The sequence below is a fragment of the Camarhynchus parvulus genome, chromosome 3, assembly GCF_901933205.1.
Source record: "Camarhynchus parvulus chromosome 3, STF_HiC, whole genome shotgun sequence".
Lineage (NCBI taxonomy): Eukaryota > Metazoa > Chordata > Aves > Passeriformes > Thraupidae > Camarhynchus > Camarhynchus parvulus.
Window position 1 is genome coordinate 40,876,438 of NC_044573.1, and position 25,064 is coordinate 40,901,501.

General features: G+C 43.7%; 3 protein-coding genes across 3 annotated transcripts; 1 reads left to right on the forward strand and 2 right to left on the reverse strand.

The window, feature by feature from the left end:
* Window positions 1–284: 284 nt before the first annotated feature.
* Window positions 285–6,890, reverse strand: PSMB1 (proteasome 20S subunit beta 1). The gene is made up of 6 exons (XM_030946105.1): window positions 6,711–6,890; window positions 5,402–5,509; window positions 4,169–4,250; window positions 3,580–3,709; window positions 1,916–2,022; window positions 285–562 (listed from the first exon to the last, which is right to left on the reverse strand). The coding sequence occupies exons 1-6, from the start codon at window positions 6,812–6,814 to the stop codon at window positions 377–379; spliced, it is 717 nt and encodes a 238-aa protein (XP_030801965.1). The 5' UTR covers window positions 6,815–6,890; the 3' UTR covers window positions 285–376.
* A 1,893-nt stretch (window positions 6,891–8,783) lies between these two features.
* Window positions 8,784–18,461, forward strand: TBP (TATA-box binding protein). The gene is made up of 8 exons (XM_030945653.1): window positions 8,784–8,838; window positions 10,429–10,666; window positions 11,326–11,657; window positions 12,722–12,809; window positions 14,750–14,841; window positions 16,013–16,180; window positions 16,474–16,568; window positions 17,789–18,461. The coding sequence occupies exons 2-8, from the start codon at window positions 10,613–10,615 to the stop codon at window positions 17,866–17,868; spliced, it is 909 nt and encodes a 302-aa protein (XP_030801513.1). The 5' UTR covers window positions 8,784–8,838; window positions 10,429–10,612; the 3' UTR covers window positions 17,869–18,461.
* Window positions 18,462–19,844: 1,383 nt separating this feature from the next.
* On the reverse strand, window positions 19,845–24,968 carry PDCD2 (programmed cell death 2). The gene is given in 8 exon segments (XM_030945652.1): window positions 19,845–20,776; window positions 21,296–21,412; window positions 22,638–22,753; window positions 23,775–23,951; window positions 24,316–24,513; window positions 24,516–24,566; window positions 24,645–24,845; window positions 24,848–24,968. Coding segments are annotated over 8 exon segments (1,122 nt in total). The 5' UTR covers window positions 24,945–24,968; the 3' UTR covers window positions 19,845–20,611.
* Between the last annotated feature and the right edge of the window lie 96 nt (window positions 24,969–25,064).

Below are 25,064 nucleotides of genomic sequence, written 5' to 3' on the forward strand. Positions count from 1 at the left end.
GAAGTGCAGAGAAGGCAGCATGAACAGAGCCAATGCTTTACTCACTAAATCAAGACTGAACTGAAAGGATTATCAGAATAGTCTGTGAGCCTAAATTTTAATACTCCCCCATAGTTCAGCATAAGAGATTGTGAGAAGGGGATTAAATTTCCACTAGAATTAGTCTGATTGATAGATTAAGATGAGACGAAGGAAACTGACTTGTAACTTGAAGCTGCTTCCTCACCACGAACTGCTCTGGCTTCTAAAAAACACAACTTCTAACAAAGACAGCACCACAGTAGTTGAACTTCTTGAAAAAAATTTAATTGGACAAATGTTCTCATAACACAGGTAAATTGTACATCACAGATAACTTGCTTACACATGAACTGAATTAGTCTTTTCGTAACTGGACAGTTTGCTCTTTAATTCCATCTTTTGTGACAATGCAAATCTTTAGCGCATCCCCAGTGTACACATCTCTCTCAGCAGCAGAAATGAAGACATCCTTAACCAGCTGCAAAGCCTTTTCCAGGGTCAGAGGTACATGCTCCACATTTTGCATGTTCTTGAAGCCAATCTATGAAAAGATAAAAGTGTATTTTATCCATCTATGAAAACTGATTCAGTCTCTGCACTAGAATAAACAGATTTAGATGAATTAAAAAGAAGAAATGACCCATCTATTTTAAAAACTCTGAAGCTGAAAAAGTATTCCTCCAAACAGTTTACAGATGAGAGCTTTGCCAATACAGACACTCTTAAAAAATTACCTAGAAGCAAATCCAATATACAGCCAGCATAGCTCCTCCTGCTCATTCAGCATGTACAAGATCAAAATAAACATTTGGATCAGATCTAAGGCTTCGTAAACTTCTCACAAGTTTGGCAGTACCAGAACTGCACGTGAGTCTCTTTTTCTCTGGTCACTTGTAGTTAGGAACATTTCTTAAAAGCAAATATTCCCTGAGATACCTAGACTTCAAAACTAAGTCTATATTGGAGCATATCTGGTCCTACCAAACAGCGTTAAATTAGCTCATAAATATAAGCATCAACTTAACCATCAGAACAGGAAAAGGACAAGAGTCCCATGTTTTGCCTGAAACCGATAAGCAATAAAAAATTATTTATGACAATTTGTTTTTTGCAGAATATATATCCTTCAGTTACTAAAGTTAAAAAAAAAAAGGAAATATTCTATGCCCTTTCTCATCTGGTAAGAATCAAGAATGCTTACTGCTTTTCTAAGCACAAAAGCTGTGATGGCATCAGGTTCAAGCGACTAAATACCAACAACAATATCAAAAAATTAAAATAAGTATAACACACTTTGGTATTTCTCCCATTCAATTATTAACAGCTTCAACTAAATATGAAAATATTCTTCAAGTATTTCAGACAGATTTAGCTGAATAAGTTTCCAGCAGTTTTATGCAAGAACACTCTTACTAAAAATGGTATCTGAGTTGTACAAAACTGAAGACTTAAACAAGGGTATGTTAAATGATAAAATGTATGTATTAATTCTATCTTCTTAATTTGGTATTATTTCATACTAAGTAACAGGCATATTTATGTTATCAGCCAGGAAAAAACTCCCAAAACCCAGAAAAAAACCCCTCCAAACAACTTCTAGGATAAACAACTCCCCAATTAAAACATTTCTGCCTTTTAAACAGGCACTGCAAATACAAATAATGTATTAAAAACCTCAACAGATCCCAAAGCAAAACTTTGATTTCTCTTGAGAAAGTAAAGCCACATCATTTATAAATGTATGGATTACCAGGCCCTACCTGGGTAACAGATTTAAAACTTCTCTCAAAAGTAATATTCTCCAGAAGTAAAGCAACATTAATTTGAATGTCACAAATCTTTACTGAAATAAAGAAAAAACCAAACCAAAACAAAAGCCAACAAGCTATTTTACCTGGTTATCCAGCAAAGGCTGCAACATTGCACTTGCTGATCCACCTGCTTTGAAAGTATCTCTCTCATAGGAGCCCACTGGATCAAAGCTATAAACTGCTCCCTTCCCTGGAAAAAAAAATAGTACGTAATTCAGAAAGCTGCCCAATACTGACAAGCATCTTCAACAAAACCAGCTCTCTGGATAAGTAGTATCTGGAACACTGCAGATCCCAGTAAACCTTTACCAAACAACACTGAGTATGTTCAGATGATGCTTTTCACAGAAGACTCACTATGGCTGCAGCCTGGTACAATATCCAAGGTTATTTTCTTTATTTAAGCCACAACCATTCTTCAACAGATGTTTCCTGCACTACTTACCACAGAAAAAGTGTTGATGAAGAATAATCAAAGCAGAAAAATGAGCTAGAGTGTAGTGCTGCACAAAGAGCCCCAGGGGTTCCAAGGCTAACACAAACAAGCAGCTCAGACATCATTCCTGAATGATATGTTTCTTGGAGGTAATTACCTCCAGAAAGTATGCCTGGATGCCTCTGTATCAAACTCCCAGAACCAGGGATGATGCTCTGGTCTCCTGCGCACTTCCCTCTGAAGCCAGACCAGGTGGTGCAAAGTTTACTGGCCCGCACCAACATCAGAGGTACAGACAGATACACTGTAGCTCTGAAGCGTCAGGGTTTGATGAGGACATGCCAGTCGGAATGCAGCAGCTGGCCAAGCCCAGCCCTTCTGTTCAGACAGGCTGCACCCAATTCAATTAACTGGCCAGTGCCCTTGGCAGCAGACCACAGGATCTGAACAGCCCTGAGAAAGCCAGCCAAATCAACAATCAATCTTGCTGGAACCTAATTTAGTCCTTGCAAGCAAACCTACACACTGATTCTTATCAGTTGCTACAACACCCTTATAATCTGAGATTTACCATTATGCAGGGCAGACTAATCCCCCGCCAGATCCCACAAATCATAGACATGTCTTAGGAAGACTGGGAAAGTATAACTTACTGGTAAAAACAAACTGCAGGGAATGGCTAAAATTATCTAAACAAGACCACCTCTGAGCTCCTTCACAAAGCCAGACAACACAGTATTTCAGCTACTCAACCAAATCACTGGACAGCAACCCAGTAAATTCTTCAAGGGCTGTACATTAAACTACAGCTTCTGTGTAGAAGTAATGATTTTCATTAGAGATTAGTTAACACTTTGAAATAACTTTGTAGAAACTGCTCTTTGGAGTAAGTCTTCATATTAAATAGTCTTTACCACACTCACAGGTCTGAGTGAAACATAAACAATTTTACTGGTGACATCTACTTTAAAGATGCAATTTAAAAATCCAGCAAAGACAGTTGTTATATTTTCCAGTCTAAAGTATGTATTATTTCACTTTACAGAGATTTTATTTGTAATCAAATAATTATAACATAGCTTTTAGAACTTCAGAAATGGAAAATCAAGTGAATAACAAAAACTAGGAGACAAGCCAGGTACACAATATGTATTCAATCTGTGTAACTACCATAATGCCTAAAGGCGGGTGTTAGAAATAGCAACACAAACTTTGTTATTCAATCAGTACACCTGAGATGTAAAGAACAGCTATCCATCCACAGAAATGCAGCCTTTTTTTTTTTTTCCCTTTTTCTGTTTGAAGTCTTACCTTCTTCATCAAGTCCACCAATTATATTGTAAACGTAGTAGGGAAAGAAACGTCGAGAGTACAGGATTGTAGACAGCATTGCTGCAATAGCCCCTGTAGTCATGGTCTTGTTGTTGGAATGCTTGTACATCTGCCAGTGGTAGAGCACATCCAAGAAGAAAGTCAAACACTAAATCTGACATTCAACCAGAATTACATTTTCTGTAACCCCACTACATCATCTTCTTCATCAGAAGAATCTGATGCTAAGCAAAATTACTAACCAGCACAATTAGTGGAAACACACAGATCTAAAAGGTAAAGCCTCTTTACAAGCCAAAGATTAACATATCTTCAAATTTTTGTAATTAGTAGGTGTTGCCTCATTTACAATATCCTTTCCAGCTCTTCCATTTTATAAATTTGTGCTGTCACACTTAATAAGAACACAGCACCAATTTTCCCTGCCAGATCTTTCACTAGCAAAACAGTTATGATACAAACACTTGGAAAAAAACAGCAGAAGTTATAGTTAAAACATGTCACATTATTGGTCTCAGGTATTATATTAAGGATCTAAGTTTCTAAATGCAGTAAGATTCGTAGTTACCTTTAATCTGGCTTCAATAATTTTAGTAAGGGTAAGGCAGTCCCCATGGAAACCAGTGCATCCAATGACGGTTTGTTCTGTTCTGAAAAACGTAACATTTTGTCGCAATTTTAGACTAAGCATGAACTACAGCAATTTCTTACACACTAGGTTATTATGAAAACACCAAATGTATTTTCAATATTTTTCCAGAGGGCTGCATTAAGCTTGTACAGTGGTTACGTGACATTTATGGGTTTGTTGCCTTCTGTCAGCACAAACAGAAGTTATGTGGCTGCAGATGCACTACAGAAGCTTGGCTCTCTGCTCAGTATTGAAATGTTTTATGAACACTAACCATGGAAACACACACTTGAAATTTTAACTCTAGGAAATAGAAGAGTCTAGAAACATTAACACACACCGACCAACCCAAAGCAGTCATTCAGAAAAAATCTTAAAAGTCTTCTCTCAGCCTGTCACTAGAATTACACAAAGCCACCGTGTGCAGAATGTATCCTGTACCAGACTAATCTCCATCTGGACAGTATCAGAGTCAAACACATAGCAGTAACAAGTTAGCCAGGAAAAACAAAGCTATTTTGATTTCATGTCATCAATTTAGAAAAAGAAACAATAACCGTGACAAAAAAAAAGTTTACGTATTTGATGACAGCCTACAAGGCAAGCACCTGCTGCAGTAAAATGAACATAAGTAACGTGTAGCTGTAAACTAAGGAGATGCTACCCAGGTGAGTTAAACTAAGCCTAAAATGAGCATAGAAATTTCAATTATGGAACTACTGATAGCTTGACCTCCCCTAAAACAAACAGCTCTCTAAATTGCCAGGTAATTAACCAGAGAGATACAGTACAACTGGCACCAGTGGGCACACTTGTGTACCATCACCAGATCTCCTGATGAAGCAGAATGAGTTATCATAGGATTAAGTTTAGCTACAGTTAAGTTAAAAATTCTTCTGATTATCCAGCCAAAAAATTCCATGTTAAGGTTTGTATCATGCTAAAAATGTTCTGCTCCACTTAACTTCAAGAGCATGAAACAAGAAATCTGTCTACATTTACAACATCACATCACACCTTGCATTACAGCAAAGGTCACCAAGACTCAAAAATATACTTTGTTACTGTGCTTTCTCTTCTAAGAATTCTGTTTAAAGTAGGAGGTAGGTGACATGGTCAGCAGTACAAAAGATTTTCCATCTTTTTCAATCCTTGCAGATCTGGACTTACAGCTTGTAGCATTTGGGACTGTCCCGGGAGTGAATGGAGTAGCCTTCACTCAGACGCGTGTCAGAGGCAACGATACAGAAGTCTTCTCCAGCAATCGCCAGCACAGTCCTTAAAAAAAGAGTATTGATGAATCATGGCCTTCAGCACAAGCATCTTCTCAGGCAACACAGAATCAAACTAGATAGTAATTCTACAGCCAGACTAGTGTTTTGTCAAGTATCTTACATTCTTTGCTATGTTTCCCACTATGCACATCCCTACTCAACACCAAGGGAAGAAGGCAGTAGACAGACTGAAGAAAATATGTGCATGTGGCCCTTTACTCTGATTTAAACTGTATAGAAACTTGGTAAAACAGAGACTCCACACCAGGCAAGAACCAGACCCAGGACGAGGTATGGATGAGGTATTTTATATGCCTGATAACTCATCCTTCTAAAACAAGCAAAGTACCGAGCAACAGTATCACTAGACTAAAATAAATGTCACTTTTAAAATCTAGTGTTATTACTTCCTAACAACTAGTATTGTGATCACCACAGGTGTATCACCATTAAGTAACAAAGATGCCCTTTAAAAAGCAGTAATCATCATAAGGAAAAAAACCTACCTGGCCAGATCATGCCACCAACTCAGGTGTGTAAAACATCACCTGCCTTTAACAGTTACAGCAAGGTAGCATCCAACTCAGTAACACGTTTACTAGCAACATGGTAAAAAGCAAAGGCCAAAACACAAGAAGTTCCACCTCAACATGAGGAAGAACTTAACACTGAGGGTGGCAGAGCACTGGAACAGGCCGCCCAGGGAAGTCGTGGAGTTTCTCTCTCTGAAGACATCCAAAACCCACCTGGACGCGTTCTGGTGTCACATGCTCGAGGTGACCCTGCCTTAGCAGGGGGGTTGGACTGGGTGATCTCCTAACCCATCCAGCTCTAACAACTTTGTAATAGGACCATTACCTGGGTTTCCTAAGCCGCTATAAAGAAACAACCCTGCCGGTAACCACAGATGCGTACTTTAAGACCAGCCGAAGTTTAGGGAGCCCGAGTGTTCCAAAAGCCACACGGACAGGCAAGAACACCCTGAAAGGCTGCAAGGTCTCAAGGCAAGCCCGAGCCCAGCTCCCCCTTGTGCTGCCGCTCTCTCCCTACAAAGAGGAGACCGTGAGGGGAGATAAACCCGCAATGAGCAGCGAGGACAAGCAGAAGTAAGGCGAGGCAGCCCCAGCCCCGGCGCCGCTGTCCCCTGGGCCCCATGTCCCGGGCCGAGGGTACCCCGTCCCGCCCGCTGCTCGCCCGGCCCTCACCCTCCGTTGAAGGTGTACGGCGAGAAGCGGTAGTGCTGCACGGGCGCCTCCAGTCCGTAGCCCGCCTCGGGCCGGGAGGGCCCGCATCCCGCGGTGGACAGCATCTCGGCCGCCCGATCGCTGCTGTCTCACGGCGAAATGGCGGCACCGGAGGCGGAAGCGGAGCCGCTCGGGGAGGGCAGGGCAGGGCAGGGCAGCGCCGCCTCCTCTCGGCTGCTCTTCCGGGCGGCGAGCGCCGGGGCCTGGCCGGAGGGCGGCGGGGCAGCCGTGGAGCGGAACCCGCCTGCGGCAGTGGGTGTGCCTGGGGCCCGGGGCAGCGCCTGGACGAGAGCCGGTGCCGGCGCTGCTCTGTCGCCTGCGTGCCCGCTGGCGGGAACGCGCAGGCTGCTCAGTGGTGAGGCCATCGCACGCCGCTCGTGTTTGGGCAGCAGCGCGACTCCTGCTCTGTAGGGGAGAGCGCCTTTGGAACCGCCGTGAAGAGCAGGAGTCGGGAATCATAGAATCATCGGGTGGTTGGAGTGGAAAGGGACCTTAAAGATCATCTAGTCCTGTCACGGGCAGGGACACCTTTCACTGGACCAAGGCTCAGAGCTCCGTCCTGCATTGAACACTTCCAGGGATGGGGCACCCAGAAATTCCCGGGGCAACCTGTGCCAGTACTGCACCACCCTCACAGCAAAGAACTCCCTCCTAACATCTAATCTAAACCATCTCTCTTTCAGTTTGAGGCCATTCCCCCTCTTGTGAGAAGTCCCTCTCCACCTTTCCAGTAGGTCACCCTGAAGCCTTCTCTTATCCAGGCTGAATAAACAAAATTATCTCAGCCTTTCCTTGTGCTTCATCCCTCTAAGCATCTTGGTGGCTCCTCTGGACTTGGTCCAACAGCTCCAGGCCTTTCATGAGCGGGACACAGTACTACAGATGGGCTCTCACAGGTCCTCGAGGTGGGCCATGGAACGTGGTGCCAGGCACTGTAGCACGAGTGGAAAGAAGTGGGAAGGGCTGGGATAGAAGCTCGAAGAGGTACTAGGGAAGTACAGGGCAGGGACAGTGAGATGCAGGGGACACGTGGTGCTCCTGGGGAGAAGTGTGCTGCCCTGCTCGGGAAGCACAGCCGTGGTGGCTGCAGTCTCCATGGGCACTGTGCAGACACAGCAGTGAGATCTGCAGCACAGCAGTGTGGAACTCTGTACAGCTCCAGTGTGAGGAACCACAGCTTCTGTGAGGGCCTGGTGCACTGCCAGGGACCCCCACAGATTCACAGGATCTGGAAGGGACCACAGGGGGTCATCTGGGGCAACCTTTCGACTCACGCAGTGTATCCTAGAGCACCTGACACAGGGTTGTGTCCAGATGGTTCTTGAACGTCTCCAGTAAGGGAGACTCCATTACCTCTCTGGACAATCTGTTCTAGTGCTTGGTCACCTGCACAGTAAAGAAGTTCTTCCTTGTATCCAGGTGGAACTTCTTCTGCAGCAGTATCTGCCCATTGCCTCTAGTCCTATTGCTTGGCACCACCAAGATGAGCCTGGATGAATCCTCTTCACATTCACCCTTTAGATAATTATTCACATTTATGAGGTCCCCTCTCAGTCGTCCCTTCTCGAGGCTGAACAGGCCTCAGCCTTTCCTCATAAGTGGATGCTCCAATCCCTTGATCATCTCTGTAGTCCTCTGCTGCATCTGCTCCAGGAATTCCATGTCTCTCCTGTCCAGAGGAGCCCAGAACAGGACACAGTACTCCAGATGTGCCTCACCAGGGCTGAGTAGAGGGGCAGGACCGACCTGCTGGCAATGCACTTCCAAATGCATCCCAGGATAGCACTGGCCTTCTTGGCCACAAGGGCACTGCTGGCTCATGGACAGCCTGTTTGCACCTGGAGCCCTTCTCCACAGAGCTGCCTCCCAGCGGGCTGGCCTGAGGGCCTGTGCTGGTGCATGTGGTTACGCCGCTGCAGGTGCAGAACCCTGCACTTGCCCTTGTTCGATTTCCGAAGGTTCCTCCCCGCGAAGGCTCCCGTCCCGCTGGCGGCGGGAAGTGACGCGCCGGGCGCGCCGGTGGCGCGGGGGCGGGGCGCGGCCGGGCTCCGGCGGGCGCGGAGCGCGGCGGGAGCGGAGCGAGCACCAGGTACCGAGTGCCCGCCGCTCCCCCGCGGCCGCCGCTCGCCCCTGCCCGCCGCCGGGCCGCTGGGGCGCGATGGTGCGGGGCAGGCCGGGCCTGAGGGCGGGGACGTGCGCGGGCCGGGCTCGCTCCGCACCTCGGGGCGGCCTGAGCCGCGGCCGGGGGAGCGGGGAGGGACTCCCGCGGCGCGGAGGCGGCGGCCGCCTTTCTCTCCCCGCCGCGGGCAGGGGGCGCCGGGCGCGGGATGGGCGCGGGCAGCGGCGGGACCCTGCGAGGGCGGGCGGGGGCTGCGCGGGGCCGGGGCCGCTGTGGAGGGGTAGCGAGGAGGGCCGGGGGCGCGGGCAGGCTGTGGCCGCACGCCGAGCGCTGCCGTGTGGCGGGGGGCGAGCCCGAAAGGGGCCTCGGGCTGGGTCGGGGCCTCCTCCGGGCTGTCTCCGGCTTCTGGACTCTGTTCCCTGGACCGAAACGTCGGCCGGCGTTTGTAGTGGAGATCCGAGCAAGCCGCGTTAAGTGGGTAGAGGAGGGATCTCTGCGTAGCCGGTGCCCGGGGTGCAGGTTTTGGCATGCCTGGTATCCAGCCTTCTTACTAAATAGCTGGGCTGTCGAGGAGTTGACTTTGTTTCTTCCAGGGTAATGTTTAGGCCTTTAATGTACCCACGTTGTAAAACCTGGGTGCTCTGCTTGATACCTTTGGTGAAGGCAAAGATGATAATGTCTTATAGTCATGGGTGGAAAAAAGCTGGTTTTTTTAGCTACAGTGTAAATATTATTGTAGTTCTAAGCTCTCATGTCTTAAAAAAAAAAAGGCTGAATAGGCTGTCTTGGGATTTTGAGGTAGCCTACCTCTGGCCTAATAATGACCTTGAGTATTTCTGAGCAATAATTAAGAAACTTAGAAATTAATGGGATAATATTTTATATCATTGGTATCATAACGTTTAAATTCCCCACTTCTGTTGTTTATTTCTATAACACAGCAACAGAAGTATAGTTAAAAATGAGAGAAAATCGTTGCATGTTTCACTTGTGTACTTAAAATTTGTTTGCACATATTTCTTTTTACCTCATGAAATGCATGTTTGAAATCTATTAGTGCTTTGTTTTGTGGAATTGGATGGAAGAGGTTTCCCTAGCTGTGATTTGAGCTGCGATGCTTTTCTCATAGAAGAAAAAAAGTAATTTTTGAAAGCCCAAACCTTAAAATGGCCAGGAAGAGACTTGCAAGCAATGTCAATTAGTAGCCAAGGGAATTAAATTCTTTAAAAAATAGTGCTTTTGCAGCCAAAGGAAGCCTGGAGTAGAATGAGCATCATCAGCTTGAGCTGTTTGTGCAGGAGGGTTCGGTTAGACAGAGACCTGCCCATGTGAGTCAGGTGACCTGCCAGAGACTTCAGCAGAATCATACTGCAAAGTTTCTATGGAGTGTGCCTGTAAAAAGGTTATTTTTATGGATTGTGCATGCGGGTGTGCATATGCGTGAATGTTCTTATATGTATTTGTACGTGGGTGTCTCTTATCTGAGTCAGCAGCTGATAGATTTGCTTTTGGGTTTGTGTTTAGATATTATTCTCAGGATATTACTTTTTTTCTTTCCAGGCTTTGGTTGGTGTTGTAGACTCGTATTTCTCTGAAGGTGATGTTTTCCTAACACTTTCAGCTTGGCTTTGAAAGCTGCTTCGCTGGAATGTTTTAAACGGTTAAAAAAATCTCTAGGATTTGAAGTTTATTTAAATTAATTGAAGGAAATACTTCTGGCCTCACCAAAGAAATAACTGGAATCATGGATCAGAACAACAGTTTGCCACCCTACGCTCAAGGCTTAGCCTCCCCTCAGGTAAAAACAAATTATTTAAAATGTAACTATGATCTGAATTTCCTTTATGAAAGTGCTTTCTCTTTCTTGCATCTAGCTTTGCATTTTTTTTTGTTTGCAGATCTGAAAAATTCTGCTAGGGATTGAATAATACTAGTATAAAGCAGAATTTTGAAACCATTGATGTCTATAATCAGAAGTATAAGAAACATGCGGTGTCTTATACATGGAATATATGTGGGATTTCTTCAGGGGGTTCCTCTTAAGTTGAAACATGACTGACAAGTTGGAAAGATTAATTTAATTTTGGTGGTTGCTCCTTAAACTATGTACATAATGGATTGTTGCTGGGCTATGAATGCAGTGGGTACGGTGAGCACAGTTGTTCAGACAATTTCAAGTTAAATCGTGGGTCAGAGTTGAGACATGCTTGCAAGGTAGTGTGAGAAGCATGTCATGTTCCCCAGATTCCTTTAGTAGTAGTAGGGTAGTACTTTATTCTATAGAACATCTGCATTTCAAAGGATTTGCTGATTTTAATGATTTATGACTATATGCTTCAGGTTTGATAGGAGCAACTCAGCTAACGTAGATTTATTTTTGACTCAAAAATTTTGTGTCTTAAAAACAAAATGGAGTCATCATGATCTGTGGTTTTCATGTCATGTTTTCTTCTGCAGGGTGCAATGACTCCAGGAATTCCAATTTTCAGCCCGATGATGCCGTATGGCACAGGACTAACACCGCAGCCTGTCCAGAGCACCAACAGTCTGTCCATACTGGAGGAGCAGCAGCGGCAGCAGCAGCAGCAGCAAGCAGCACAGCAATCCACGTCACAGCAAGCCACACAGGGAACATCTGGTCAAACCCCCCAGCTCTTCCATTCACAGACTCTTACCACAGCCCCTTTACCAGGAACCACACCTCTGTACTCCTCTCCAATGACTCCAATGACTCCAATAACTCCTGCGACACCGGCATCAGAGAGCTCTGGCATAGTGCCACAACTACAGTGAGTGCCCATGTGTCAGTGCATCATGTCCTTTCTCAGATAGCCCTTTAAAGACTTAGGACCAAAGTCACAGCAGGAATTAGGTACTGCATTTTGGTGGGAAAGGAGGTCCTGAGAATTTATGTGTCTCCTGTAGCAATATGAGTAATTTTTACTTTTATTTTTAGCTTAGCTTCATTACTAAACCACTTAGTAATATAAACAGTTTCTTAGTGATTTGTCAACGGTACATCTTTGGAGCATACCAATGCAGGGTTATATGTTTTCATTTAACACCGTCATAATTTTTAACTCCTTGCAGTTTAGGAGTTCAAGATGTTTCCTTTTCCAATGCTTGCCTAGCACTGAGTTTGTGAGAAGGTAAAAAACCCTAGAACTAGTTCTAAGTTCAGGTATGGAAGTATTTTCAGCGAACTTCAGTTTTACAGAGACTACTTCAGAAATTTGTGGAAGGGACAACAAGAAATGGTTGATATCATGAATTGAAAGAGTAATTTCTCATATTTTTGTTACTTTTTTCCTTCAGTGAGGACCTTTATATTTCAGGGTTTTCCCAGAAAACAAAACTGTTTATCTAGTAACTTTTTTAAATTTTCTGGAGACCTGCTATTCCATCTCCTGGCAATGCATTTACCTCCTGGGTCATTCCCACTTAGTTTTGCACCTTCTTCCTTGAAGGGCATAGCAAGGAAAATTTCAGATGGTAGTATCTCATTTTCTCCTGTTTCCAGCAGCTTCCCTGATTGTGGTGAGGGCTCTCAGCATCAGTAATTTTTCCTCCCAAACTAAAATAGAGGTTCTTCTCATGGGACACTTTTCATAATAGCTGACAGATAAGGAGGAATCAGCAATTATGCCTTAGGAGCTTCTGCCCTACAAAAGGAGGTTCCTGAGCCAAAACACTGCTCAGTGCTCTTGTTAGTAGGAAAGATGCCATTCAAACTCACTTGGAGAAACAAAATAATAATAAAAATATAATTATTAGGCTTGGTTAAAAATGAGGAAGAGGAAGACACATGAATTCCTTATTGTTTTTTTAATATATTTCTCTGATCTGTCTTTAGGAATATTGTGTCTACAGTGAATCTTGGTTGCAAACTTGACCTAAAAACTATTGCACTTCGTGCCCGAAATGCTGAATATAATCCCAAGGTAAGAGAAATGTATTAAGAGTTCATCCTATAACAGATGAATTAAAGGCACAGGTTGTGGCTGCAGGCTGCTGCAATAGACTGAAAAACCTACCTGCTATATATGCCGTTTTATACTGTAGAAAAGGGAAATCTTAATAAACTTAGGACATTCAAATTAGTAAAAAGCATTTTTGTGCTGAGGTAGCTGTGATGTGCACCAGGTTGTAAGTTGTTAGATTTAGAAAAAAACTAACCAACAGTGTAGTACACTGGCCAAGCTTTTTGTAGTAGAGGTGGCCTCTGCTGCTCTTCATATGGGCTTATTTTATTTGTAGTGCTCAGTGAGCTCTTTTTGCTTATCACTGTGAAATGTCTGATGATGAAATCTTTTTCCCTATCTCCCAACAAAGAGAAAGGAAAGAAGAGTTAAAATCCTGGACTTCTGCCAGAGCTGTGGTTTCCTCCACCTAGCTGCTCCTCTGGAATTCTTATTGTCACAGGGCATTCGCTTATTTTTCATAGTCTCACTTCCCTCTGTTCTCTCATGTTCTCCTCCAGTACTTCTAGCCATCTCATTACTTCTGATGGCTAACTTGGTGGAACATTAAAATGGATCAAAACAAAATCAATTAAATTGATTTTTTTGCATACTGACTTCAAAGTTGCCTGCTGCTTCTTAATAGTAGTAGGGTTCTAAATAAGTGGCGTCTTTTTAGCTTGGGAAATCTGAACAACAGCAAAGGACCTGGAGCATTAAATCAAAAAAATAATGTTGCTTCATGTTTCTTTTGGGTGGCTCCTCTTGAAAATGTTAGCTTTGCAACAACAGTAGCTGGACACTAACAAAAGTTTATATGTTGCATAGTTGAATTGGCTTGTCTTGGGAAGGCTTCAGTTTTCCCGGGGTGTGTGTGTGTGTTTTTCTTGTTTTAGCATTTTGCTGCAGTTGACCTGAACTCTGCTCTTAAAGGTTAAAGCACACATGCAGGCGTATTTGATAAATGACTCTTACTGTAAGTTTATACCAGTGATGCTGTTACATAATTGTGAGTAAGATATTAGCACAGCAAAAATTTGAGCATGCCTTGGTAACTCCTAATGTAGGGGGTAGGTGGCCGTGTAAAATTTGTAGGCTAGAATAATCAATACGAAACACTGTTTTCCATGGCAGAGGGATAGAAGGATTATGTAACACACTCCTGACATTTAGTCAGTAGATTCATCTATCAAAGAAAGATGCTGCTTGGCTGTATTATTTAAGTCATATTTTGACAAATGTGCTGTTGGGTAACCCACGCTACCGCCTTGGTTATGTCAGCAGAACAATTCATGGGACTGCAGGGTGAGCTGTTCCAAGTTAAATATGACAAACAGGAGTTTTTGTGTGTGTGTGTGTGTGCCCACCTCAGTTTCCAGTATCTCTTGCTTCAAGGAATTTAAGAATATTTGGAAATGCTTACTGAGAATAAAAAGCTAGAGCTAATCAGGCTGCTGTGTCCTACAGTGGTAGCTGAGGTGACTTCTGTTTACACAGGACTTTGATCTCCAGCTGTTCTGTTTGCTGGTATTGTAACACCGTAATCCATTTTTTTGGATAGTCTTCCATCCTACTTATAAGATAAAATTCCAACACGTATGGAGGAATTTTTTAAAATTTATTTTTAAAATTGTTTTTATTGCTCTGATGCAAATGTTAGTGTTATTTATATGTTGCATATGTAGTAATGAGAGATAAACAGGAATACAGTGGTAAATATCCTTCCTGCCTGGCTCTACCTCTCAGTGTGTGTGCTTGAAGGTACTCATGGTTTAAGCATTTCAAGTAAACTTTGAGTGATCTGTAAGTATGTCTGACCTTAGTTTTCCTTGCACTGCTGTGTAACTAAGATGATGCAGATTTGGTTTTAATGTAATGATGACAGCAATACATCACTAACAGTCTCAATGCTCACACTTCAGCGTTTTGCTGCTGTTATTATGAGAATAAGAGAACCACGTACTACTGCACTGATATTCAGCTCTGGAAAAATGGTGTGCACAGGAGCAAAAAGGTATGTTTAGGCATTATGAGCAAACTAACTCAGGCTGTCTTTTCTTTTGTACCATGATGCTTGTTTATATAGACACATCAAAGCTGTACAGGTACAACTAATCGTGCTTCACAGTTACCTCAGATTATACATATTTCTACAGAAAATGCCTGTTTATGATTGAAGAGGCTTCCTAACCTGTGGGGAAATGGTAGTTCTATTTCTGAAGCGCTTTCATTCAGTCTCATAAACTGGTTTGCAGAGGTTATTATATTCATTTTTTGGCCTTGCAGTTATCTACTTTTTCTAATGATTAAAAAAATTCAGCAACTATGCATTGGAACTGCTTAAATTATAAGGATGGTGAGAGAAGGATTTTTTATTTGAATAGCTTCATTCATCACAAGACAAGAGCTTCAAATCTCTGGTTCCTGTAGTCTGATCTGTTCTTAACATGACTATTAAAGGACAAGAATTGAAAACTAAACATAAGTTTAACTCTGGTGGGCAGGGGAGAAATTCTGCTCCGAAGAAGTCTGCTAGGAATCCAGAAGGAATAAAATAATGGGCAGAGATGAATGAATAGACCTGTACAGGGGAACATTTTCTCTGCCTGGTGACACTTGAAATTCAGGTTGTCTTACTCTGCATCGGCAAAAGATTCTCAGCTGTTTACAAACCTGAAGCAAACTGAATTTTGCAACAGTGGGTAAGGCTGTGCAGTTGTATTAAACCCATGTTTGAATGCCTGGGCTGAATCAAGCAGAAGATTTTGCCAGTTGACAGATTTTTATAGAAATATGTATTTTCTAGCAGTAGTAGTTCAGGGTTCTTCTACAGTGAAATCTTAAGTAACAATCTAATCTTAAGTACTTAATCTTAAGTAGCAGTCCCATTAGAGGGACTCCGGTCATTATTTTAAAAATGTAAAAGGTATGGATTTATAATTTGCTGGTTTGTGTCTCATGAACAGTGAGTGCAACACTAACAGTGTCCAGGAGACTATTACCAAAATTAGCATGAAAACCAGTTAGTGCTAGTTGTTAATTTTGGATGTAAAAATTTTGCATGTGAACTCCCCTCTTCCTCCACACAGACTTTTTTCTCCAGTTAGGTATTTGTGGTTTAAAGCTGTTTGCTTGAAGTAATACTTAACTGAGGTGGTAATACGGATATCCTTTTCTCACTTCAGTGAGGAGCAATCCAGACTGGCTGCAAGGAAGTATGCAAGAGTTGTTCAGAAACTGGGTTTTCCTGCAAAATTTTTGGATTTCAAAATTCAGAATATGGTGGGCAGCTGTGATGTGAAATTTCCCATCAGACTGGAAGGATTGGTACTCACACACCAGCAGTTCAGCAGGTAAAAAAAGGCTTGCTTATGTTTCATTTTTGTTGTATACTATCTTAGAAGGTGACATCTGTTTAGATTATTCCCTTGCACCACAGGGAAACCTGCATCTTTGTTCCCATCTCTGCACTGCCTCAGGTGTAACCAAGGCTGCCCAATGTGAACCTGTCAAAATTATGTTCCCTGCTACCCTCCCCAAGTTTCAGGGAAGTCTATATCTGCCCTGCTAGTCCTAGACTGGGCCCAGAAGATAGGGTGGAACATGGGTCTGCAAGCACATTTAAACACACTCTCTTCTCTTACAGCTACGAGCCGGAATTGTTTCCTGGCTTAATCTACAGAATGATTAAGCCAAGAATTGTTCTGCTTATTTTTGTTTCTGGAAAAGTGGTTTTAACTGGTAAGTGAAGACAGTATCTTAATCCAAGAGGTGAGATTTAGACTGTATGACAGAGAACAGACAGGGATATGTAAGCTGCCAGGTACTTTTCCTTTAGAGATGACAGTACTGAGAAAGGAGACTTAATAGAGTATTCCATGGATAGCAATGTTAAGGAAACTTCCCTGTGCAACCATCCAGCAGCCACCCTGGCAGTCAGAGCCACACCAGCTGCAGCAGGACTAAAGCCTGTTTGGAGTGGGCAGCTTCAGCAAATTCAACAGGTGTCCTGCTTGACTCCCTACACACTCCACTCACACAGTCAGACCAGGTTTTCCTGAGGGCTCAGCACCAGGCTTTGTTATGCAAAGATTCAGCAGTTCAAGCCTCTTGCCTGGGCGTGCTTCACCCAGAGCTCTACCTGCAGCTCAGCACTGCCACTGCACACACAGCTACCTGCACTATGTTCCTTAGCAGATGGGAATGCACAAAGCAACAGCACATTTGGCTAGATCAAAGGAACAATCATTGCGAACCCTAGTCAGGTATGCAGGTGCCCAAAAAGCTGTAAGAATGCAGGTGATCTTTCTGGCAGAATCTGAAAGACTGTTTCTGTGGCTGAGCATGTGATTGAGCTAGCTTTTCTTTGGCAGCTTGGTTACAAGCTGCTGCCATGCTCTATGATACAGCGGCCAAAGAAGGGGAGATATTTGAGCTCTAGGATCCGCAACCTCAGGTGCTCAACCTACTCCCTCCATTTTTTCTCATGGTGTGTCTTACTAGGAAGAAGAAACCCGCAAGACCCACAGACAAAAGAAGAATCAAGTCCCTGCAGTGTGGGGAAGTGCAGTTCTCTGCAGTGGTCTCCATTGCCAGACCTTCCTCCCCCTGATACTCACACTCTCAAAACAAGCTCCACCAGCTAGGCCTTTCTGCACAAACATCCTACAGGGCTGTGCTTTGTTGTTGGGTCTCTTGTGGAAATCATGTATATGAAAAATCCATTTGCAACATAGCATCATGGCAGAGATGCTAGTGAAAGTTTTAGCGGGTGTCAGATTAAACAGAGAAGGCTGGTAATGTAAGCTCTCTCTGAAATGTGTTAAAAAGGATTGTAAAAATCGGGATTTATGGATACACGTAGGTTTTATATAGAGTTGCATTCACATACACATTCTAAAAGCTAAAATTAAGTATTTGGTGAAAGGTACAAACTAATTGAATCCCTTCTCTTTTTCCAGGTGCTAAAGTACGAGCAGAAATCTATGAAGCATTTGAAAACATCTATCCTATTTTAAAGGGATTCAGAAAGACAACGTAACAGTTTCTACATGTTTCAGAGAAATCAGGGGTATATTTTAAAAGTATTGTGTATGGCACAGCAGTAACGAGAAACGGACTTCCAGTGCAATTGCAACACCAGGACTTGGACTATTTCCCAGTTAGTGCCTACTTCCCTGATGCTCAAGGGGAACTGTTTTCTTGAATATGTCTACTGAGTTACTGTGAGTTGCTTTACTGGGCTGTTCCTGGAGCAGCCCTTCCAACTTTTATTTATATTCTAGCTTTTAAATAGTTTTAATGCCAGTTCTATTAATAGAAAAATCTGTAAGTTGGTTTAAAGACAAATGCAACTGTGTCACTCAGTGTATAAACCACTTTAATTGCCATGTATATATGTTTTAAGTTCCTTCCATAAGACCATGGTTTTTATAATTTTCAGAACTTTAGCTTTTAAATTTTTTTTCAATTTTAAATTTCTTTGGTGCCAGACACATTCCCTCTTTCCAGTATTAAGCAAGATAGAATAAATTTATTAATTAAAATGGCTCACTGTACATATATATATAATATATATCTTTCTTCTCGTTCCTTCTTCAACTCCACATGTACAATAAACCCTGTTTATACAACTATGGGAACTGTCTTAATAAATTTTAAAATTACCCAGCTGGTAGAATGAAATACATTGAATTACTTTTTTTATTTAATTGATTTTTTAATAGCAGATGCCCTGCTATAAGTGGCATGTTGTTTTGAGAGAATCTTAGCAGTGCTCTGGCTTGCTTACCAGCAGTCACATCCTTGTCAATGTCTACCTTGAATATTTCCAACATGTTAAAGCAAAAGAGATGACTGGTTAAAGAAGCTTGTGTTTGAGTATGTTGCCTTATGTTCAACAGATGGGATATAGGCAAGTTTTAAATAGCTGCACTTGACTGAAACAATACATCCCTGCTTAGCTTCTAGAATTTCTTTAAATTACTACCTTTGTATTTTACCAGCTGTGACAGCCTCACTATATTAGTGTTCCTGTAAAATGTCAAAGCCCTTCCAACTGGAGTCAGCACATACATAATCTTCCTTCTGAACAATGCTTGAAGCCTAATAGGCTCAGAGCTAAAAATAAACTATTTTTTCCTTCAGGAAATTTCCAGGAATAATAACCTCTCTATGACTTACACATTATTTCAAACAGCTTTTATCTGAAACTAACCCAAATGTAAACAATGGTCTCATCATTTCTAAGTTGGTGTTTCATTCCAGACAAAGTTAAGTTTCAGCTGGCTTTGATACTGCTCCATTTGCACATCCTGAGTTACCTCAGTCTTCAGTCTTCGCTCTACACCAATGTCTCTCCAGGTGTTCTAATGTCTGGTTTCATGGCTCTTACCAGAAAGATGCTGTTTATTAATGCAGCTGTGCAGGATATACTCAAGCACTGTGTTGCCTTCAGTGCTGTGCCACTCTGTGCTATGAGCTCATGAATGCTCCTGAGAGCTCTTGGCTATAACTGTATGGCTGTCCATGCTTTTGTAGGACCTGAACTATTACCAACTTATGTGCAAAACTCTTCAACTCTTCAGAAAGCTTGAAGCCCCAAGAAACCATAGGACAGTTTTCAACACAATCAGTCGAGCTGTACTACTGTGACTTAAGACAGTTTGCTCTTTCACAACACAGACCAGGGCTTCAAACTACCCTGCTAGAAATTAAGTCCTGTGATAACAAAACCACTTCCAGGTACAGCATTCTCTGCCTGCTTATTTGAGTACTTTCAATGCCTAAATGATTTGAAAAACCCCACAGTGGGCCCCACAGAGTCACAGGTAAGCAGCCATGAATGGTTGGAGCAGGGTAAGGGAATATGTAACTGAAGTCAATTCTATAGGGAAACACACAAAAAAAGCCTTTTCTGCAAATACTGCCATAGCCATAGGAGTAGTTAAGCAACTACCACAGTAAAGTTCAGCATTATGGTTTCACTATTCTCTTACTTCAGCTATATGGCAGTCATACAGTGGAAGAATCCCTGCAGAGTACACTTATTTTTAAACTTCACCAATGATGGCAGACTTAAGGTACAATTCAGCCTGAAAATCTGCTGCTACAGGCAGTGTGTAACGAGACAAATGTGTTCTGGTAGGGCTGACTTTGTTAAAACTGCTTCTGCACCAGGTAACTGAGTTAAACTACTTCTGCATGGGGCTAATAGTTTTAAAGTCAGATTAAACACTTAATTTTTGTGCATTTTATCTCAACCACTCAGTCAGAACATGTGACAAACTCCCAAGCTAGGTTTAGTGTACCTGATGAGAAAGGGAAGCAGATTTAAATTCCACAGCAAAAGGCTATGCAGCTTTGTCTTAGCTGACTGCTGTAGAGCTCTTCAACATAAGCACTCGAGTGTGTTTACAGTAGTCTGCTTTTCTTTGAATGAATGTTAATTTTTGAGTAGCCCTATGAAAATCCTGACAGACTACAATCTTTTTAAGTTTTTGAAGTTCCGTTACCAACAAAAGATAATTTCACCAATCCAAAAGTTTTTCATCTTTATTTAATAAACTTCCACAAATGAGATTTGAAACAAATGCATCTGGCTTCATTACCAGGTTGAAGTCAAAGCTCCTCTGGAGCACAAGAGAGGCTGTCAAGGTCTAGTTACAGCAGTTTTATCACTGTTATAAGATGCACTGTTATCAGTGACTTTGGTTCAACTACCTGTTTGCATAGTGCAGAGATGCAGTGAAACAAATCAAGTATTCCATTTGGATGACTCAACTTCATAAAGTACAGCCCATGGAATAGTCTTGTTTCCATATGAACTCTTCCAGGTATTCACTTCCCCCGCTGCAGCTGTCAGCACAAGTGTACACCACCAGCGTTCCCCAGTCAATGCTCTCTCCAAGGCTATCAACCTGAAGGTGATTCAGGAGCTGTGGCATAATCTTCAAGGAAAACCAAAAGGTTTAAAGGCAGGCCACAGACTTCTCCCCTCTCTCCACTTCTCCTGAAGAACAGTCCTGCGTTTGGTGTAAGAATTTATATTCTCTTACACCAAAATCCCAGATGAAGCTACTATGTATATGGCAGCTCAAATAAACCAAATTTAGAATTCTAGGTAAGTTTTATTTGGCCTTATAAGACTTGCCTGATTTGTGAGCCTCCCACCATTTGAAATTCCATTAGTAACTATGTTTTGTCTCTCCATGACATTAAGTGTGTTCACCATACATACACCTCTAGCATTCAAAGTTCTACAGCTGAATGCTTCCAGCCAAACTTATTTATAATGCATATAATGAATTGAAAATGCACTTATAAGAGTAAATAAAGGCTCTGTACAATCATTTAGTTGGTTTGTTGCAACTTCAACCTTCTTGCTCAAATTACAAGCCAACGCCTACACAATTAGATCCTGAGTCAGAAATACATTACCTGTATTATTTTTAACTGAGTTTACATACCTGGAATTCAAATATCCTTTTGGCACCACATACACAATTTGGGATATCTTTTTCTTCAGGCCTGTTTTCACCTGACACCCAGAGTGGACCTTCTCCTCCTCTGCAGTATCTAATAATCTGGAATACAGCAGAAATTTAAGTTCTCATAACTATCATCTTGGTATAAATTAATGTCTAGTGACACAGACAAAGCTGTAGATAGAGCAGAAAAAGGTCAGTTCTTTACTCACCATGGCAAAATACCATTTGCATATACAGCATTCTAAATAAGACAGGTTGCTTATATGAGTTTTCTTAACTATGTGAATCATGCAAGTATTCATACCATATTTTTTCAGTGATCCAGGGATCATCTGCAGTGATTTGTAATTCCCTAACGAAGGGACCCCGGAAATGCAAGATTTTGTATGTTACAGTCTTGGGACAGAGAAAGAGCAGCTGGAGAATTAGCACACAGACTTGCACACAGTTAGGAATGCAATCCAGATCTTTCTCTCTGCAGTTCTGCATCTAAATACAAGCAGACTATCCTAATGTTGGAGAAGGTATTTTCAGACATATCCTTTGTTTTTCAGTTACTAGCAAATCACACATGATCAGCAAAAGGACACTTGGACAAATAGTCAGTAGAGAGATGGTGAGAGAGAGTGAGGCACATACCTAAGGCAGAGAAGGGAATGGATTAAAAGTCTCCTACTTTCTGAGTGTGCACCTTAACCCCTCATCTACCAGGCAAAACATGGAGAGAATTTCTTCACCACTTTAATGGATTTAGGACTGTGTCTTCTCTGAATTAAACCAGGGACCAGGGTTTTGTTTGACAATGTAGCTTTTTAGCCTTTTGCAGTAATAAGAAATAGCATGGGGGGAAGATTTCTGTTTTAAACAGTGGAAATTCTAAAGCCATCCTTCAACCTTAAAAACAGCCAAGCCACCCCCCAATGCAGCTGGTGACACTGACAGAGCTCTTCTCTGCAGTTTTTGTTCTGCTGAGAAGGAAGGCCAGAAGGGCTGCAGGCTGGGGAAGAGTGCAGTGGTTCCCCAGGTCCTTCGGTTTGAAGTCTCAGGATGGTGGCTCCTACCACACTGGGGGAGATTCAGCACCTTTGTGCCACCTCATCCTGACCAGTTTCTGTTTAAGATGGCTGAGCAGGTGCTAAACTCTTACTTGGGCAGGAATTAAGTTCAGCACATAAGGAAGATGAGAGGGTGTGGGTTAGGTGTGTGGAAGATGAGGAGGCATCCCCATTTCTAACTAGGTACAAAAGGCAGTGAAATGTTGCAGATGCAGCAGCAGGATGCTGTGTCAGAACCGCTACTTTCAAAGGCAGCCCCATCTGACCTGCTCTGGTTCAGCAGCTACTCGTTTTTTAAACATTTGGAAGATCTTTTCTTCTGCAGTCTCGTGTTTTGCCATTGCTTCCAATGTCTCTTCATCTAAGGACTGAAATGCTTCATCTAAGCAAGGAAAAAGAATGGTAAAATTTACAGGCTGATACAAGACACTAAAAATTAAAAACAGTATTAGGATGTGTAAATTTATTTTGCTTCATAAGGCATTCCTGGCATAAATCTAAATTTTTTTTCTTTTCATGGCATGTTAAGATTTGGTCACACACAGATCCATTTACTAGTTTTAGCTGCATTTTAAACACAGACGTCAGTACTGGAATACTGGAAAGGGAAGGAGTTTTCTACCGAAGTTTATGGCTCCCAGCAGGTATCACTGAGACTACAGAACTTTCAGGACACCACATTTGAAAAAGGCCTGCATGCTGCTCATGTGCCAGACTTCAGTTTTTAGCACTGAAGAGTGTATCTGTTACACTCCAACAGCCATCAACTGGGGGCACTAAACACTCTTGAGACAGCTTTGGACCACAGCAAGGGACTACCAGGAACCCAGCATCCTTCCTTGGCACCACCACAAACCCTCCACCCTGGGTGTCTTCAAAGACAGTGTGGTTGCAGCAAACCCATCATGAATTTAGGGGGAGCAAGGAGGAAGGAGCTTGCACTTCAACTGCACTTCCACGGTTAAAATATCCTCAAACCAGTTCTCTGCTAGCACAGAGAAGAAAATTTTATTTTCCATAAAGTAAGAAAAATTTAACTAAGTCAAGCCAAGACAATCTAACAATGTGCTGATTTCAGCAGCATCCAGCAGCAGGTACTCAGTCCTGTCCTTCTCACTTGAGATGATCCTGACCTATTGGAAGCACACAGGGACACAGTGTAACTCCAAGCTATCTGCAGCAACAGCTGCTTCAACAGCTCCTGGGGTCAAAGCTTAGTAAGTCTCTCCCAGAAAAGCAACTTATATTATAGGATGTCTACAACAAACTAGCATTGCAAATGACTGCACATTTAGCCTTTTTTCACCAGAAGTTTACAAGGAACACTTAACAGTTTTTGATATTTTAAAGATGTGATAACACGCATAACCAGGAAGAATTACAGGCAGCATGTTATTTCTGACCTGCAGTGCCTGCAGCTCCAAGTTCCTCTTGTTCTTTTGCATCCTTTGATGTATCTTCAGCTCCTTGTTCATCATCAGTGCTGTCAGCAGGAAATTCTGGTTCCTCAGGTTCTATCAAAATTTCATATTCCGGAAAAAGGAATTCGTTATGCTCTGGAATTGCATTTGCCAAGTCATCTAGAAAACAGAAGACAGACACCACTTCACAATGTCATCTCGTATTTCACATCCTTCTCCCCAAAAGCTACACAGCAAACTACATAGCAGAAGCATTGCATGAGCAAGAAAAATTTACATCACTGCTAGACCTGACCTGAAGGTAAGAAACACTGTTATGTTAAGGACAGTGGAAAACTGCAACAGGCGTCCTGTTGCTTTGAACCTCTGTAAATCCAAGTGGCGTGGAAGGCAGACCAAACAGTGCTAGCAGCAGCATTTAAGAACCCAGGAGCTGCGGCTCGGCAGCTCGGTGCGGTATTAACCACAGCTGGCACGTGTGCCAGGTCCCGGTTGCAGAGGTCCCCGATGGCGGCGGACCCACCTCCGGCGGCGTGCTGCCCGCAGGAGCGGCGGTGCCCGCGCCGCCAGTCCAGCGCCTGGTGCTCGGGCCCGCAGTAGGCGGCGCGGCGGCAGCGCCCGCAGCAGCGCGGCCCGAGGCAGCCGCAGACGCGGCAGAGCGCGGCGCCGCTGCCCAGCCGCCGCGGGGGCGCGGGGGCCGGGCCCGGGGGCGGCTCCTCGGGGGCGGCTCCTCGGGGTACGTGTCGTTCCGCCGCGGCAGCTGGCTCCGGAACACTGCGGGGAGACGCGCCGGTCAGCGGGGCGGCGGCCGGCGGCCCTCGCCCCGTCCCTCCCCGCGTCCCCGCGCCTCACCGCGGAAGGGCCCGCCCGGGCCCGCCAGGCGGTAGCAGGCGGCGCCGCGGCAGGCGAACACGAAGAGGGTGCGGTGGAAGGCGTCGGTGCGGCCGGGCAGCGGCGCGTACAGCTGGAGCAGGAAGGCGCAGGGCTGCTGGCAGCGGCCGCAGCGCAGAGCGGCGGGGCCCGGCAGCCCGGCCTCGCCCAGCCACGCCGGCCGCCCCCGACCTTGCTGGGGAAGTAGGTGCTGTGCAGCCGCCAGGCACCGCCCGGGCCCTCCGCCGCCGCCGCGAAACCCAGCTCCACGCCGGGAGCCATGCCGCTTTCCGTCCGCCGCCGCGCACCGAGAGGGGCGGGCGCTGCGCGGCCCCGCCCAGCCCGGCCCGGCCCCGCCGGCAGCGGCCCCGCTCCCCCAGCCCCACCCCAGCTCCGTTCCGG

Coding starts and splice junctions, on each gene's coding strand:
- PSMB1 (XM_030946105.1), bottom strand. CDS start 6,814: ATGCTGTCCACCGCGGGATGCGGGCCCTCCCGGCCCGAGGCGGGCTAC. Junction 4,251..5,401: donor AGTCCCAAATGCTACAAGCT/GTAAGTCCAGAT, acceptor TACGTTTTTCAG/AACAGAACAAACCGTCATTG. Junction 3,710..4,168: donor TTATTGAAGCCAGATTAAAG/GTAACTACGAAT, acceptor TACCACTGGCAG/ATGTACAAGCATTCCAACAA.
- TBP (XM_030945653.1), top strand. CDS start 10,613: ATGGATCAGAACAACAGTTTGCCACCCTACGCTCAAGGCTTAGCCTCC. Junction 10,667..11,325: donor AAGGCTTAGCCTCCCCTCAG/GTAAAAACAAAT, acceptor TTTCTTCTGCAG/GGTGCAATGACTCCAGGAAT. Junction 12,810..14,749: donor ATGCTGAATATAATCCCAAG/GTAAGAGAAATG, acceptor CTCACACTTCAG/CGTTTTGCTGCTGTTATTAT.